General features: G+C 42.3%; 1 protein-coding gene and 1 long non-coding RNA gene across 15 annotated transcripts in view; one reads left to right on the top strand and one right to left on the bottom strand.

Annotated features, from left to right (window-relative positions):
• Positions 1–17,634, bottom strand: part of LOC124217519 (transcription factor 12) — an 82,367-nt gene that overhangs the window by 13,735 nt on the left and 50,998 nt on the right. For 7 of the 14 annotated variants that reach the window (XR_011177004.1, XM_069135647.1, XM_069135645.1 and 4 more), the window contains exon 1: positions 6,615–7,574. The exons of 3 other annotated variants lie outside the window; for them this stretch is intronic. Coding sequence is in view for 10 of the 11 variants with exons in the window: in XM_069135647.1 (XP_068991748.1) it covers positions 6,615–7,127 (513 nt within the window). In the remaining variant the exon portion in view is untranslated. Of the gene's footprint in view, positions 1–6,614; positions 7,580–17,634 lie in introns of those variants that run through there. 4 more of the 14 variants (XM_069135653.1, XM_069135654.1, XM_069135649.1 and 1 more) reach the window with 2 other exon arrangements.
• LOC124217527 (uncharacterized) lies at positions 7,343–9,123 on the top strand. The gene is made up of 3 exons (XR_006882836.2): positions 7,343–8,082; positions 8,156–8,478; positions 8,865–9,123. It is a non-coding gene; the product is annotated as an uncharacterized lncRNA (long non-coding RNA).

Raw genomic sequence — 17,634 nt, 5'->3', positions numbered from 1 at the left:
ACCGCAAAACTTAGGATAAAAATGAAACGAAAAAAACGAAAATATGAATAAATAAACACCGATCACCGATAACGAACAATGTTTATACGTTAAATCGGGACGGTAACTTCTGTCCCATGTCACACAAAGGTTTCGCCCGCATCCGACGAAGGGTAAGGCAATACTGTCGCTTCAAGTATGCGACTCTAGCTCAAGCCGCCTCTCTTAAAGGTTCCAGCATTTAACATTTCCTCTTCCGTTCCGTATCGCAGTGTGGTTGCAGGTTGATGTCCCAAGAGTCATTGAGGTGGAGAGGGAGGCGTTGTCATGTATCTCTTCAATTTTTTGTGCTTCTTTCGGTTTTGTTTGTTTCAAGTCAGGACGACAAAGTCAGCATAGCTTTCTATTTCATGGCGTTACCGTCGTCGGTGTCTAGTCAACGAATCGATGATCCCGTAGTCTCGCCACCAAACCCGACAGAAATCATCGTAATTCATATATTAAGACATCACGGAAAGAGATAAATTGTACTTCAACACCTACGGAAGCAAACGGCGATACCTATATTACAATATAAGAACGTCCGACCGAACGGAATCCTAATATTACGTCGGGTTCCGTATCTCCTCTTTCCCTCGGGGTCAGCAACGTCAGCGATTTCTTTGGCAATATAACTGTCCGATAGAAGCATTGATTTAGACGTCGGGACATCGGGCAACGTGTCGTCCTTTCTTTCCTATACTAACGTAGGTCGTATATAACTCTTGAGGTTCGCCATACGGCCAACGCGACAAAAATCTGACTACAGAGATTGGCGTGAGGTCGGAATATCGGAACGAGCAAGAGAAATACAATCGCAACCCGCTGTGAATATCCACAAACTGCGGTAATCGCGCAGCGTAGATCAGGGTTTGTTACATCTGTCAATTTATGAAAAGACGGACAAGTAATGAAATGAGTGAATAAATAATGACCGACGAGTAGTACGAGCATCGAAGAGCAATTAAAGAGTACGGATAATAACGGAAAAGGAGTCGAGTCTAACAAGAGAAAAAAAGTCGGAACGGATCTTGCGCCGGAGGCATGTCAGTACTATGCCTGTACATACGTCTACATCGCCCGCATGTGAGTTGTTTCACATATCTGTACCTACATAGGTTACAATATAGCTATACAGAGGTGCACCTGCCGTCTTAAGATCCATAGATCATTCTGTGTCTAACGGTGATAATATTGCGATTTTTTTTTATTGTTTTCTCCATCCCTCCTTCTTTTTGATGCAAACCGCAAATAGGTATACTTTAGGTATACTATTGATTCGCGAGTACCTATAATGTGGTCATACATACATACGTACATAGATATAAAAACAGAATGATAGATCTGATGATATTGACAGTGTGAATTTATTCAACATATTGTACGTATATCTCACATGTATGTGTGTATTGTGTTATAAGTCGGGGCATTCTGCTCGTTAATAAAAACTCTCTCTCTCTCTCTCTCTCTCTCTCCCTCTCCCTCTCCCTCTCCCTCTCCCTCTCCCTCTCCCTCTCCCTCTCCCTCTCCCTCTCTGTGTATGTGTGCAAGCGCACACGTGTCGAAGAGCGCGAGAGACACGAAATGTCAGTCGCGCTTTTTCTCTCTCCGTATCTCTTTCTTTTTCTATCGTGCCGTATTTGATACACCTTTTAAACTTTATTTAAATTCTGTTACAATTAACGACCCGAACGAACGATCGCGCGTTGACGAGTCAAAAGTTTGTTGTTCCTTTTTTCCTTCACCTATTTCTTGTTTCTCTACCTCTTACCCTACTCCCCTTCTTCTCACTATCTTTCTCCCTCATTTCCTAAATGTAATACAGACACGTGCACGGAAACAGCTTCTTAATTGTTTGTCGACCTCGTAGAAACAATCTGCCTATCTCTCTCTTTCTCTCTCTCTCGAAGCCAGGGAAGATGACCAAATAGTACGAGACAAGTAAATTAACCTTGCATTAATTACCCAAGAACCTCGTAGCTCTCTTAGCCGTGTTCCCGCCGAGACCGTACGAATGTACCGACCAGCGCAGGTGTCTTATCGTTAAATTTCATCTTAGCATCGCGGCTTATAACCTATTACCTATACACACACTTCTTTGCCCGTATGTTTTATTATACCGCAGGTATAGAGGTATATGCTGTTGGTATCCATACAGTGTCACACCCGTTGAACCGTGGGAACTCAGCCAATAACGCGTGAATAACCGTTTTCCCGGGTAATATACTTGTGGCATTAGACAAATAATGGATCATCTCGTCGCAGGACAAATTCAATAAGCATCGACTTATAAGGTATAACAATTTCATGATTCACGTCTGACAAGTATGTACCTATAATTTTCTGCGCTTCGTACCAACTGCACACCACTCGATTTTTCATCACGCATATAAATATATAGACGACGATTGTTTATTGGCAAGTATGTCAATCCGCGACGACGAATCTTAATTTCGTGAAAGTCGGGGTATAATCGACCTGGACCACACTTATCCATCTTCTAAGCACACGTGCCTGTACTATATACCTGATCTAGGTATAGTCGATTGAATTTCTGATCGCGTGGCCTTGAGTGACGCGTGTATGACCGACACCACCACAAAGGTTTCTCATTTCTCATTTACACACCTATGCAAGTGTGGACGTTTTTTTTTTTGTTCTCCTTTTCTTTCTACCTTTTTGCAACACCAGTGGCTGCAGAGAGGTTCTTCGACTCTCGAGTAACGCAAACCGTATCTATAATAATTTCCATAATAACAACAACAACAACAACATATATCTATACGCGCACAAAATGTATACAGCAGCGTTACAAGAATCGAATTGCTCTGCGTTGCAGCAGTGCGGCGGTTCATAATATTACCGTAACGCGTTGATCTATAGTGCAAAAACAAAGTGCAACGATGCATACACCCTACAGTACTTTTTTTTGTACCCGACGTTCGAATTTGTACCTGATATACGCATGGAAAGTGAAAAAAAAAAAAATAAATAAATAAATAAACAAATAAAATAATTACACAGAAACGGAAAAAGAAAAAACAGGCACCGTGAAAAAAAAAAAGAAAAGAAAAAGAAGCATTAGAATGAATGCTCGCTAGGCAATTACAAGGTATAGTTATTATACCACTCACGTTACACTCGATCCCTCCCCCTTACGGCGTTTATGCAAATTACCTCCATCTCATTATCCTCCTTCTTTTTCCCTCTTTAATTATTCTTCGTCTTCTTCGTACGAGTCATTCCATTCTTTCCCTCTTTCGTTTTTTTTTTTCTTTTCGCCCCAACCGGCTCTCGTCAGAAGTTTCTTACGTTATACGGGCGGGTCGTCGTTGCCTTTTCCCATGCACGGGTGTCCAGCTATAAGCAGCCTGCACCGCCAGACATTTAGATATACGGAAATGTACGTGGATGGATATTTCGTGTTGCCACTTCCCGATGTATATTCGTGTAAGTTACAGACGTATATTTCCGGTCAGTGTTGCCTTCGGTGCGTTTCAACGGTCACCCTCGCGACACGACACCACCTCAAACGTATTACAATACACGAGGAATGGATGTATGCGAGTTACGGTTAACAGACAAATTGAGACGTTCTTAAGCCCTTCACCCCCACCCACCCACCCACCCACCGACTTTTGCATACACGTTTGTATACTTATAGACGTACGTATAACAAACGCGGCAAGGAAGGTAACCTGTTGATTCAGCGTGGGCACGCGAGCTTCCCACGCCGCAAAACATACGACACGCTCCCCCCCCCCCCCCCTTTTTACGTTGCGGTATACTTGTACGTCATATGCAACGTCAACTACTAGAGTCCCCCCCCCCCCCCCCCCTTATCTGTCACAAATTTCATCCCTCATCGAACGCCAGAAAAAGAATCCGGACAAGTGCGAGTAGGACTCGGGCCCTGAGGGTTCTGTACAAACTTAGTTATTATTTTTTGGACTTTTTAATTTACTTGTGCTGTGAGACATTGCTTCTTTACAAATTTCATGATTCTAGGGCAACTGGAAGTATCGAGATATGTGACATGAATGGGCGTATATTTTCATCGCGTTGACTTAGAAGTTTGAATTTTTTACACCTCCAAGGGACCGTAGATATTAGTATTTGATATTAATTTTAACTTGATACCTCAACCCGTTCCTGAGAAAAACGGTCTTTACAGACGGACAGCGAAGCGAACCTTATAGTGAAGTTACGAGGGTTCCCCTGAAAACGTATTAAATAAATATGATCATCGCCAAGAATTAAGGATTCCGTACCAATTCGCTGTTCAATTTTCATAATCGCTAATACACGTCAAGAAGAAAAGAGACGTTCGTTCGTTCCGAAAACATTTTACCAAGCTGCATGTGATAAACGGAGCGAGGTATAACCGCGGTACAACAACCGGCTCTAACTATATCCATGATTATCGTGTTGCAGTTAGTAACGTTATCGTAACGATTCATGCTAAGGAAAAACCTACATTATCTCGCAATTTAGGAACTGTGAGAAATTCAGTAAATCGTAATGAAACAAAACGTACTCACATCTTGCGATTCTAGATCCTTCAAAATCATTATGAATATAAAGCAAATACTGATTTTTTTTCACAACGTTTCGTTACGATAACGTTACTAACTTCAACCTCGTCCATGATTACCCTTATAGGGTAAATGGTGACTTGTGTTGCAGTGACGCGATAAATTCAGCACGGGAAAACTGCGAAAGAACTTATACGATTAGCATCGTCGTTGTCGATTATGGTGCGTCTCTTTCCTGCCACGACCCTCGACCTTCGCATTCGCAGCCTTAGCAGCGAATCTATATGGCCAGATATGCGGTCGTATACGCGCGGTGGGTAATCTTTGGAAATGAGACAAGAATAAGATAAGTAACCCTGAATGATCCCTGAAGTAACGCTGATGCCGAGTGCAGCAGGTGCGCAACGACTCGAGATCGCGCGACGCGTCATTCGTATATTATATTATACCTACACATAGGTATATTATATGTACACGTCATGCGTGTAACTAAACGGGTATAAAATATGAACAAGTCTAATTGTAAGCATACCGAGTAGTGATTCTGATCATACGATACCGCAATTACCGACCTACGTTTGTACTAATATATATTTGCAATCGCGGTGTTGAGAAGAAAAGAGAAGAAGAAAGAGAAACAAAAATAAAATAAAATAATAATAATAATTTAACATCGAGGTTTAGTTACGTCGCCTCATTCCCACAAGTATTATTTTAGTCGACAAAATGCACAGCAGAGTAACGCGACTATAAGTCCTGACTCTACGTAGTACGTCGTTGCACATGGAGGTATACCTGCTATATATATATATATAAAAGATGGGAGAAGCCAAGGAGGTGAAAATAGGGTGGGGGGAGGGGAGGCGGACACGTACGGCCGTATAAGTTGTACGTACCGCGGGCGAAGGAGTAAGTAAGTATATGTAAGTAAGTAAGAATAAAGTACACCTGGCCGATTCTCACCTTGCTATACAGTCAGACCACGTATCAACGACTAGCGACTAAATATTGTACGCGTAGCGATTGTCAATTTCTTTTTTTTTACACCGCAAGGATCGTAGAGAAAGAAGAGTTTGATGAAAGGAAAAGAAAACAACGAACAACAACCACGTACAGAAATTAACCAGGCTACCAGGAAAGTTACACAAAATAGCGACGACAAAGTTTTCATCGATTTTATGCACTACGTGACAGTTTTATGAGAGCGTTCATTGCGATCGGCGATAATTCATCGGTATTAATCAGACAACAGAAGTATCTTCTCTTAGAATACCGCGACGATTGATTCAGCGATGATGCAAGATTAAAAAAAAAAAAAATATGAGTTAAAATAAAATTTAGTAAAGCTCGTAATAATCCGTCATTATCCTACACGCATCGTTATCTACACCTTTGAAATTCCCTCGCATCTTTACTACCAAAACGCCGTTCGATTCTTAATGTCCCAAGCCCACGTGCCGCTGCATTGAACTCCGTGAGTGTAGCTCGGTATAAATCTCTCCACCGAATAATAATATTCCGTATTAGTAAGCGCATTGAGCATCAAGCAATCATATTAAAAGAATCGACGCGCCCTCGCATACCGAATCTTGACGTGATGCGTGGCTTGCCTACGTCTCGCAATATCCTCTGAGAATCGCGTTGGGGTCTTCACTACGTACATACTACGTAAATTCATACGCCTCTCGAAAGGAGGGTGGACGCGTAGACGCGAAAAATCGTCAAGGATAAAATACCAAAGGGTGGGTATTCGGCAACAGTGTATAGTTAGAGCGGAGGTAAAAACTTGGAAGGGTAGGAATTAGTAGAACGACTTGACACGACAGTGACAGTTTCAAAAATCAAAATTTCGAACGGTTCATCTTTCGTTACTTTATTTTCGCACGTTTGAAATTTCGATATGTTCGTTCGATTATTCGAAATATTGACCCTTCCAAGTTTTGACCCCCACCCGGTAGGTACAGGGAATCCGCATCGTTGAAGCGGGACTTTTCCGTGTCTTTGAAAATTCATTGCGCAGGTAGGCCAAGCGAATGGTTACAATAATTTAAATGATTTTACCCCGCTTTCCTGTCCAGTGCAGCAGTACTGTTTCCAATAATTCGCCGACGAGTTTGTCGATACGCTGCAACCCGCGCCGCCGGTGATGATCGGCGATACCGAATTGCACAGCTGGGTCATCGGAGACGTGACGACGACACCGTCGTGATTCGTCCGGCGTACGAGGGTCGCGTGATCGTTGCAGTTACTGTAAGGAACGTTCCCTCCAGAACTTTGCGGACAACCGTGGAGAGTTCGATGATTGTGGTTCTCGATACTTTGGTAATGTATTTTGTTATCGCACCGCGAAGCGGCAGCTCGATCCACACGGACAGTCGTCGGAATGTCGTCATCTGCGTTGTTGACGCGAAATTGGTAAAAGTCACGGGCAAGTTTACCCTCGTCATCTCCAGGGCCACGGAAGTCACCGAGTGCAAGCTTAAAGCTTCGCTGGTGGTTGATCATTTCGAACCCTGGATGTACCTTTGCATCAGTTGCACAACCCTCCTCAACACCGCGATAGCTGCGATCCATAATCGATTCTCATCTCACCCCCGACTCTCGTTTCGATCACACTTCATGCATATCGTACACTCGGAACGATTTTTTTTTGCCAAAACTTATACGTGTCCATGCAACGCTACTGTTTCGACTTGGCAGTGGTAGACACTTGACTCCTCCGGGATGACGGCGTAGGCAGAGCGGGTTATTTTTAATATTATCTTGAACACCTAGTCGACGAGTCGTTACCTCGTTACACGCGTAGAAATTTCTCGCGGGGAAAATGGTATCGCGCACCTCAAAACGCCGAACTGCCGGTAAGATTGATAGTGAAACCGTGAATCCCCAACGAGTATCGGTGACTCGAAGTTCGGATTCGATAGAAATGTGAACGGGGTGGTGGACCTGCGGCGCAACGCGGTGAAATAAAACAGTTGGTTAGCCAGCTATCTAGCTTGTGGTGCTAAGCTGACTGGTTGGTTGGTGACTCTGGATCGGAGAGACCGAACGAAGCCGGACCGAAGTCCCCACCAACCAACTTGCGTCGCGGGAGAGAGAGAGCCAGAGAGAGAGAGAGAGAGACCAAACCCGCGACACGAGTAGGACGTATGCATCGTGTATGTACCGCGTGCCAGCCAACCAACTCGCGGGAGATGTGTAAGTCAGAGGTGTATCTCATCCTCGAGAGAGTCGACGTCGTCGTCGTCTTTGACTTTGACACGAGACAGTAAGGTACGGACAGCACCGACCGAGGATCGGAATAAAATGTCCGTCAAAGTAGCGAAGTATCGTCCCCGTTGAGCCACCGTCATTCGACGATCGTCACGTTCCTTTGGAGATTACGTCACTCGAGGCGTTGAATGTCTCCCGTCTCATCTCCCGAGGAAGCTTCGTCAGCCGGTCAAGCGTCGAAGACGGCAAATCGACGAAAATGGATGTCAGGTAATCAGAGCGAGGGACCGCGGTCGTCTTACACGGTACACGGTAGGTAAGCAAATATTAGCGATTGTAGGATTATGAGGATGATGCGGAGGCCGATTACGGAATTGTGCCAATTCCAGATCCTCCTAGCCGCGACTTCAGGGACGAATTCACGCACAGCTGACTGTGTCCCTTTCATGGCGTACGAAGGCTCCGTTCCTATGCTCGACGAGCATCTGCTACCTGTTGCTTCTTCCCGCGGGCAGTTTTTCCTCGGATTCGCTGCCGCCGCTGCCGGGCTTCGGAACCCCAGCAGGCAGCTTACCAGCAGTGGCTACGCGACTACTTATACTTTACTCAGCTAGCTATTAATCTACTCAGCTCAGGCTGTTTACCCGGCACGTTAGAGTTGGTCGGTTAGTAACTGCGCCTGCAGTGTTTATACAGAAGTCTGCTTGCACAGGTACGAGTTATTAGTTAAACAACGATTCGACGTCAGCGACTATTAAAGTAGTCTCACGTCTTCCGCCCAGGATATTTACCCTACTGCTGAACAATTTTAATTCTTTATTTGTCTATTTACACGTTTATCTTTTCACTGACATACGATACTTATTTGGCATTGTACAAAAATGAGCAAACAATTCCGGATAGTTTGAGAACTTTTCAAGAATATTATAACAGATATATATATATACATACACACACACATATATTCAAGTTAACGTGGAACATCTTCGGTATTCTGTTATGCCTCTTACAATATACCGCATCGTCGTAATTAATTTATCGAACACCCCGAGCGATCAATCAAAATGACTAATAAATTAATCGATGAATCGTGTGCAGCAGGGACAGCAGCTCAAGTCCGAACCGCAACCTGAGTTCAGAAGACTACCTTGATAATGGGTAAGCAGAACACGTATCGACGTAATGATACATACCGGGACTTGCCTGGCTGGCAATCAGTTCTACGCGCGTTGAGTATTAAAAAGTCATGCTCGTCCAACGAGCCGACGTGCTCGTTTCTCTGTTAGCTGCTTAAGTGACGTTTTTATTATCTTCTTTTTTTCATTATAATTGTATTTAACACACGATACCGACCGAGAATTTTCAAAAAAAATAAATAAATAAATAAAGAAAAAACCAACCTTCATAAGTTACAGTCTATTTCTTACCTACTTCTCGTTTCTACTCTGCAAAGTCAGCTCGAATGAATGAGAAATAGAAGAAAGACATGGAATATGCTTAGGGAATAGACGTCATCTGCACTGTCGTAATCATTGATCTTTACCAGCTCAATGCACGCTCGATGGGCAGAGAGAGAGAGAGAGAGAGAGAGAGTGCGAGTGACAGTGAGAGAGATAGAGGCAGATATATATATATATATATATATAGGACTGCAGACCGCATTCGCGAGTCAAGGTAGTACGCGACGTGGTTTGTCAGGTATCGAGGAGGGAACTGAGAGTGAATGCGCGGTGGTATCTTACTATACCTACCTATATACCCAGCTAGACTGCTTGACGCCGAGGGAACAACGACGCCGACGTGCCGCGCCGCGTCGAGTAGAGGATGAACGTCTTTCAGGAGGCACGGCTGCCTGCCTACGCAACACGGCACGGCACAATCTCTGCATATCGCCGTAAGTGCACGCACACTTTTACCTGTCTTCTCACTCTACGTCGAAATTCTTAAACGTATCGGCTTGTTTTACCAGTACGCGTGAGCCATACACTCCGCGGGAATAAAAAATCACTTTATACGGTGGATGGGTAGATTTGCGATTTTCACGATGAGATCCTCTTCAAACACAGATCGTCGAAAATTTATATTTATATCGTATTACGCAAATAAGTGCGCTATACGTAGTTTCGATAATTAGAAACGTATTTTTGGCTTTTGGCGCTGAACCTGCGCGATCCCGCGGTTAAACTGTATACATTCTGAAAAAAAAAGAAGTAAAATGGAAAGAAAAAAACCCCGGAAGATATAAATATACAGGAAGAAGTTCGACGACCCAACAAAATTTCCAAGCAATGGTATTTAACGAGATCTTTTTATTACGCGACAATCACCGCTACACATACCTACGTATACGATATAAGGGAGGAAAAATGAAGAGTAAATCGCAGACTGTATTGTACAAGAATGGATTGTGTCAGGTTAGGTATACGTGCCAATCGATACCAAAGTAAGAGGTATACGTATAGGTATTAAGTACGAAGCTGGTGGTCTGCGGTAGCAGGCCAAGAGTAAAGGATCGACAAGACAGGAGAGAGGAGAGGCGAGGAGAGGAGGGAGACGAATTTTTCTCACCAGTTTATAAAATGAAAGGGAGTTGACCTCTGTAGCGATTCGCGCTGCTCGCTGCTGCAACGGTCGGTTACAATATACGTATACAGTATACACTCTGCATTACACGCGTATCCTGCAACACTTACACATGCGTCGTGTTAATATACGTACTTGAATATAGAGAATAAATGCACACTCGCCTCCCGCACGCGCGCAGATCTTGCTGCAAGGAAATAATAACCGGACGGCTGCGCGGCGGTCGCGACTATAATACAAAATTAATATAGTACACGTACATGTATTATACACACATAGTGCGAGAGACTCTGCTATAGTTATATCGTAAAACCAACTATATTGCAAAACCTAAGATTAATGGTCTCACCGCGATAAGTTTCGACCACGATTTTCATCCTGCAACGTTTGTTAGCAGCAGTCTAAATCCGCTATTACTGGTACTATTCTACAGCAGGAATTGTTTTATGACTGGGATTGGTTTATGATCAGTCTTACTTATCCTAACGCTCAAAAAGGAAAACTAAACACCTGCATATTCAAATAAATTTGTATTCTGTAAGATAAAAGCGTTGAAGGTGAGAATCCTTCCGTGTTACACGGAAGGCTAAATCAATTACTACTCTCATCGGGAATGAGAAGAAAAACCTAGGTACGTAGAGCGTACAGCCTGGAAGCAGGTTCGGGGTAGGTAGGTAGGTAGGTAGTTAGGTATGATAGGTATAGGTATAGGGTGCCGGTAGGGAGAGAGAGTTTTGGTATATAGAGAGGAGATTGGGGTTGGAGTCGTTACACGGGAGTAGGATGAAGGAGGGTTGTAGCCAACTTGGACACATTAAAAATTTAATAACTCGCTTCGCTTGGTCGCTCGGTCGGGTAAAGTAAAGCTAAAGAGCGATAGAGTCGAGTTAACTATACATACCTACAAAAGAGAGAGAGAGAGAGAGAGAGAGAGAGAGAGAGAGAGAGAGAGAGAGAGAGAGAGAGAGAGAGAGAGATAATCTCTGTCAAATCCGCGACAGACATTCTCATTCGAAAATTCCAAACAGACTAAATTACATCGTTTTTTAATACAACTATTACTATAAAGGAAGGAAACCCACCCGCAGCGTTACTTACGTCTACCCAATCGGATTTTTACAGATAAGACCGTGAGGTTTTGGATCAGTTAAAACGTGAATCGAGAAATCGGCGTATCTGGCTATACTCGGCGGTTTATCAGCAACGTCGTATCTTTCGTTCCCGCGAATGCCGCGGCGTGCAAGCTGGATTTCGTAGGACCGAGGATAATAACCGGCGACGGGTCGATGAAGTAGATATGCCGGTGGATTGGACGATATGCACAACCTGCGTTCGTGTATGAAATTTTATTTGCTCGCGGAGAGCCACTGAATTGTGTGTCATTATTCATTAACTTACGAGGCGGCTATTCCGCCGCCTTCGCTTCCACCACCCGCTAAGAAAATTATAATTTATAACGGGAGAGGCGAGGGAAGAACGAGGGAAGAACGAGGGAACAGCGAGGTTATACCGTAAGGTATGATACATATGTAACAACTACACGCGTACAGATGCATATATCAAGCCAGGGTTTAAAGTCAAGACGTCGCGTAATATTTACAACATTTTACCCCCCGAACACCGGAATCAACATCATCGTCGTGTGCATATCGCACTGCGTATTTACAATGCGTAACGCGTCGCGTTCAAGTGCAATTATGGTCAATTTTTCAGTTTCACGCAGATATAACACGTACACTTGGGGACAATGAATCTGAGGCGGCTAATTTTTTACCCTAGACAGTTATGTTGGCAACACAGTGAAACTTACAGCGTCATAGTCGGCTCAATCTCAGTAACATAACATAACCCATGATCATCAAATCTAATCTTTGAATACCGCGGGGATAATGACTTGATGGATTGACACGTCATTTTCGACGATTCGACGGTCATGGGTTGTGTTATGTTTATTGAGATAGAGTTGGTTTCGAGTTCGGCCGACTGTGGCGCTGTAGGTTTCTCTGTGTTGCCAACATAACTGTCTAGTGTAAAAAATTAGCCGTCTCAGATTCATTTTCCCCAAGTGTACATTATATATGATACAATTACAGAATAAGAAAAACGTCACATCTCTGGCTGTTCACACGCAAAGAGCCGAGAGGAGGCGGACAAAATATATCTGAATATCTGCTTTGTCGATTAACTCCCGTCCCCAACGACACTTTCACGTTCGAGTATTTGAATTTACAAGTATTCCATACCTACACACGCAGGGCAGATAAATATACGATTATTTTGACTAAGCATGCAGCTTGCGGGAGGCCGAATGACATACATATCGTATATGCGTGTTATACCTATATGTATTGTACATACAACCGGCGTATCCCGGTTCTTTGTTTGCTTTCATAACCAACTAATCGAGGAGTGTATAATAACAAATTGAGGACGAAACATTTTTCTTTGTAGCGAATAAAGCGTATTAATTTCGCATTTTACTTAGTCTAGAATGAGGATGAAGTTAGTAACGATACTGTTAACAATACATATTTAAAAGAAACCGTTACTTCGCACCTCTAGGATCATCTGAAATTTGATGAAACATGTTAAACAAAACATGCCCATATTTTTAAAAGCTAACTCTTTCAAAGTCATTCGGATATTGCACGGTAACGATTTTTTCCGTGATGATGTTTCGTTATGACAACGTTACTAACTTCAGCCTCATAGTCCAGAAGAGTAAAAAAAAAACTAAGTAAAAAATCGGTGGAAACCAACGGCAGTGTAGCCAACTTCGTAAAAATGTTACCAGACATGGTAGGCAGAGTGACCGATGCGTAGTGAATCGTGGCAGGCGATGTGGGTCGACCGTTATTTAATAAGCGAGGTTATGGTTGGTCATTTGTCAACCGGTCGATTCTAGGGAATTTTGTTCTCGTCAGTGAAGGTTTGCTTCAGGTTGCGAGCATGGATTTCAGCCAATCAAAATCAAGCAAGCCAAATCGCGCGCGCTTGAAGCAGGTGGTCCGTTCAAAAGAACTTCTCGGTAGGTACGCAATATATGATAAGATTTTCGACATAACCGATACCTGCAGCAGGTATTGTAACTGACGGATATACGCGATCGCCTCCTACGATTGTATATTATAATAATAAGCGCGTCACTGGTTATTTTTTTTCCTTTCGCACTTCAGACCAAAGATATGACAGATAGCTAATCGTTACGTGCAACCACGTACGATGTGTTACATTGTATTATATTGTATACGATCTAATCTTTGATACAGACTTTGTAGGATAATAATACATGGATTATATGTATATAAGATAAAAAGGGAAAAAAAATTCTGCAAGCGAATAAGATTTTTCGAAAGATTGTTATTCTTTATGTATACGAGTACAGTAGGTATATTAGGGTGGGTCAAATAAAATGATTATTTTTTTTTCCCTCGTTATAATGAAAAATTGATTGTATGGCATCTCAAAAACACCCTCCGCAAGTATTAGCCCTTCATATTTAAATTAAGAGGTCCCTCGTCGCAGATATGTATTTCCCATTTAAATAACATGGGAGAATTTTTTTTTTTTACTTTGGAATTTTATGAGGCTTCAACCGTCGAGGTTAGGAGAGTCTTTTCAGTACATTTCTGTAGAACTTTTGATGCTCTACAAAAAAGCTCTCTTGTATCTAATCGATAAAAGTAACCGTTCAAAAAATAATCGCTGTTAAAGCTTTGATTTAAATCGATTTCAATACTTTTGAAATTATTACGCTAAGAAATGTAATTGATTTTAAAGTTCGTCATCGTATTTATTTGAAAACAATTAGTAACATATATTTATTCTTATTGGTAACTAAAATTCAAAAAAATTTGGAATTTATGTACTAAAAACATGGTAAGTCGAATCCAAAGCTAATTATTACCGATTATCTTTTGAACGGTTACTTTTATCGATTAGACACAAGAGAGCTTTTTTGTAGAGCATCAAAAGTTCTACAGAAATGTACTAAAAAGACTCTCCTAACCTCGGCGGTTAAAGCCTCATAAAATTCCAAAGTAAAAAAAAAAAAACTCTCCCATGTTATTTAAATGGGAAATACATATCTGCTATGAGGGACCTTTTAATTTAAATATGAAGGGCTAATACTTGCAGAGGGTTTTTTTGAGATGCCATACAATCAATTTTTCATGATATCGAGGGAAAAAAAATAGTCATTTTATTTGACCCACCCTAAGGTATATATGTCGTATGATTACGTATAATAAGCATGTACGATAAGCGGGTGACCGAAAAAATTATGATGATCATTTAGTTGTCGCTCTTTGATCGTTACTTTGTTGCCAAGGGCCAGAAACGAATATCATACATACGTCCGTATCAATGAATTGATTATCTATTTCCTTTGATCTAGGCTCCATATTTCTCGCGTTATCAGCACCCGAGCTCTACACGTGATCACAGCCATAAAGTAAATTCATCAATGTGTGCTACGATAGAAGTATTGGTATAAGCGAATCGTAAGCTAGAGTTAGGTCACACTTTTTTATACGTACCTACTCTCCATCCGAATAAACTCCAACATCTCGCAGAAATAAGATGAATTAATGGAAATGGTATCGACTTCGGAAGAAAAGACACGATAAGGACACAAAAGAATTAGAGAAATAATTAATGGATTTTATGATATATACAGGTATACGTATATATTAAATAAGTATAATACTGTGTATAAGTACAACTTGTATGTATAATATACAGCAACACAAAGCGAGCGTGTTCTGAAAGAATTTGAATTATCTGATCGACGGTGGATAAAATTATTTGCTTATAGGTATATATATATACATTATACGTATATACACAAGGTATTCGGCGGAAGCGGGATTATAAGATAGAGATCTACCCTCCTCCGATGGGAATTCACACCGCGCAAAGCATATATCTACGGCTGGCTCCTGAACCACCGTCGTGCACATACGTATGTGTGTACGTAGAACGACCGTAGACATAATTCCACATATTAGACAACGTTGCACGTGATGCATTAAATGTGATATTACAATGTCAATTAGCATGCGCAGCGACACCCCCGTCAATAACAACCATTACGTGCATACACATTGATATTGCGAGTGACGTGCCTACGTCGTGGGCATGGTATGGAACATTGTTCGTGTGCGCGTGTGTGGTTTTACACGCCGAAGCGTGTTCAACTTACACCCCGCAAAATGAGAATAGAAAAAAACTACCTTTTATACTCGCGGATCTGGAATATAATTCCTAAGGTTCCGAAGAGAGTGGAATTTCAAAAAGTGGCTTGAAGGATCCGAGCGATTTTCGGATAAGTCAGATTATTCGTATTGGTGGTCTTGATGCGTCGGGCAACGTGGTTTTAGAGTATTCGTGCAGGGCATACAAAGTTATAAGATATACCAAGAGTTTTTTTTAAAAGGACATGCTCGCTACTACGCGTGCGATTCAATCTGCACAATTTCGATTGGCTGACATCCGTGCTCGCAGCCTGAAGCAAACCTGCAAACCTTCGCTAACAAGAACAAATTCCCTAGAATCGACTGGTTGACGAGTGGCAGTCAACCATCATAACCTCTCGCCTATCAAGAATGGCCGGTTAAACAGGGCGTAACCGCGATCCATTACATATCGATCACTCCGCCTATCATGCTAGTAACAATTTTACGAAGTTGGCTACGCCTATATAGACCAGACGAGATGCAATTGTCAAGCAGATCCTTTCAAGAAAATCTCTCGGTATATAACCTACAACAACAATATTAACACTAACCGTGCGTATGTGTGAAGATTTGATTTCGAAGAAAAGTATATTAGGAAAGACTTGACGGTGGAACCCCCTACAGAGCGGGAAAGGCTCAGACCAGAGAGAAGTTTCCCCTGATAAGGCTGATGCACAACATTCACCGTACGAGAGGAGTAGAAGAGAGGAAGAGAGAGAGAGAGAGAGGAAGAGAGAGAGAGAGAGAGAGAGAGAGAGAGAGAGGGGGGGGGGGGGGGTCAAAGAGAGGACGTGTATCAAGCAAGGGTGTGCGGTATGGTGGAATAGGGATAGGGGGTGGTAGGGGGTTGGAGTAACTGGTAACACGTCCGTTGTTCTATGATTTGTAGTCTAGCCAACGGTGTGTTGTTGTACCGCACCCCTTTACAGCCCTACAGCAATTTCGGCCTTCCCGCCGCCTTGCCGCTTATGCTGTAAGTAATTTCATATATATATACATATCTATATCATACGCATTTTGGATATAACCCGGACCTAATCTAGTTGGCTGTTGGCTGTACCAAAGCTACCGTATAACGCCGCCACTGCAGCCCCTCTGCACCAACTTGGTTTATTAATCATGTGTAATTGTGCGTGTACGTTATACGATATTCTTATAATGTATGTATACGTATATTATACTTGCAAACGTGTTATGCATACATGATAGGTAATAAGATAAGAAATCGATATTAACAATCGATAAATATATGCATGCATACACGTTGTAAAAAAAAAAATGGATATACCTGTAGCTCACATTCGAACCTAGACGTGTGCTACATGTTACGCGTGTGTACATACGTATTATGTGTATTTACGAACGCGTAAGAATTCAGTGACGTGAATTTATTAGTCACTATAGCTACATGTATAACTGCCGGAGATGCGTGTACGAGGAAGATAAATATCTCACACATGGCCAAGCCGCCATTTTGGCAATGGTTTGCCCCCTTCCTCTCTCACTTCATATTCTGCCTAACGCCTGTTTCTCTTCCTCCTCCAACCGTTATTCTTCGGCAAAGCCTTAATCCGCATACAGATTTCACGGTATGATAAGTATATCGTTGTACCTTGTTTTATTAATTTACCGAGAGGACGTCTTGAAGGGACTCGCTGGTAACGCGCGCGATTCAACTTGCTTAATTTTGATTGGCTGACATCCATTCACGCAACGTGGGGCAAATATTTGCCAAGAATAAAAAATTCCCTAGAATCGACTGGTTGACAAGTGACAATCAAACATAACCTCTCGCGTATTAGATATGGCTGGGTCACTACTAAAAATGGCATCCACTCCGCATCGGTCACTCTGCTTACCGTGCTAGTAATAATATTTTCCGAAGTTGGCTACGCATATAAGTTAGACGCGTTGCAATTTTCAAGCAGGTCCTTTCAATAGAACCGCTCTGTACGGTCTATAATGACGACTACGGCTGTGCGATATTTCAGTATACCGAAGCTTTTTTTGATATTTTTTTTTCAAAATATTTCGGTAACAAAATTGGC

This window comes from Neodiprion pinetum, chromosome 4 (assembly GCF_021155775.2).
Source record: "Neodiprion pinetum isolate iyNeoPine1 chromosome 4, iyNeoPine1.2, whole genome shotgun sequence".
Lineage (NCBI taxonomy): Eukaryota > Metazoa > Arthropoda > Insecta > Hymenoptera > Diprionidae > Neodiprion > Neodiprion pinetum.
The sequence above is the reverse complement of the archived record's forward strand: the minus strand, read 5'-3'. Positions and strand labels throughout refer to the sequence as shown.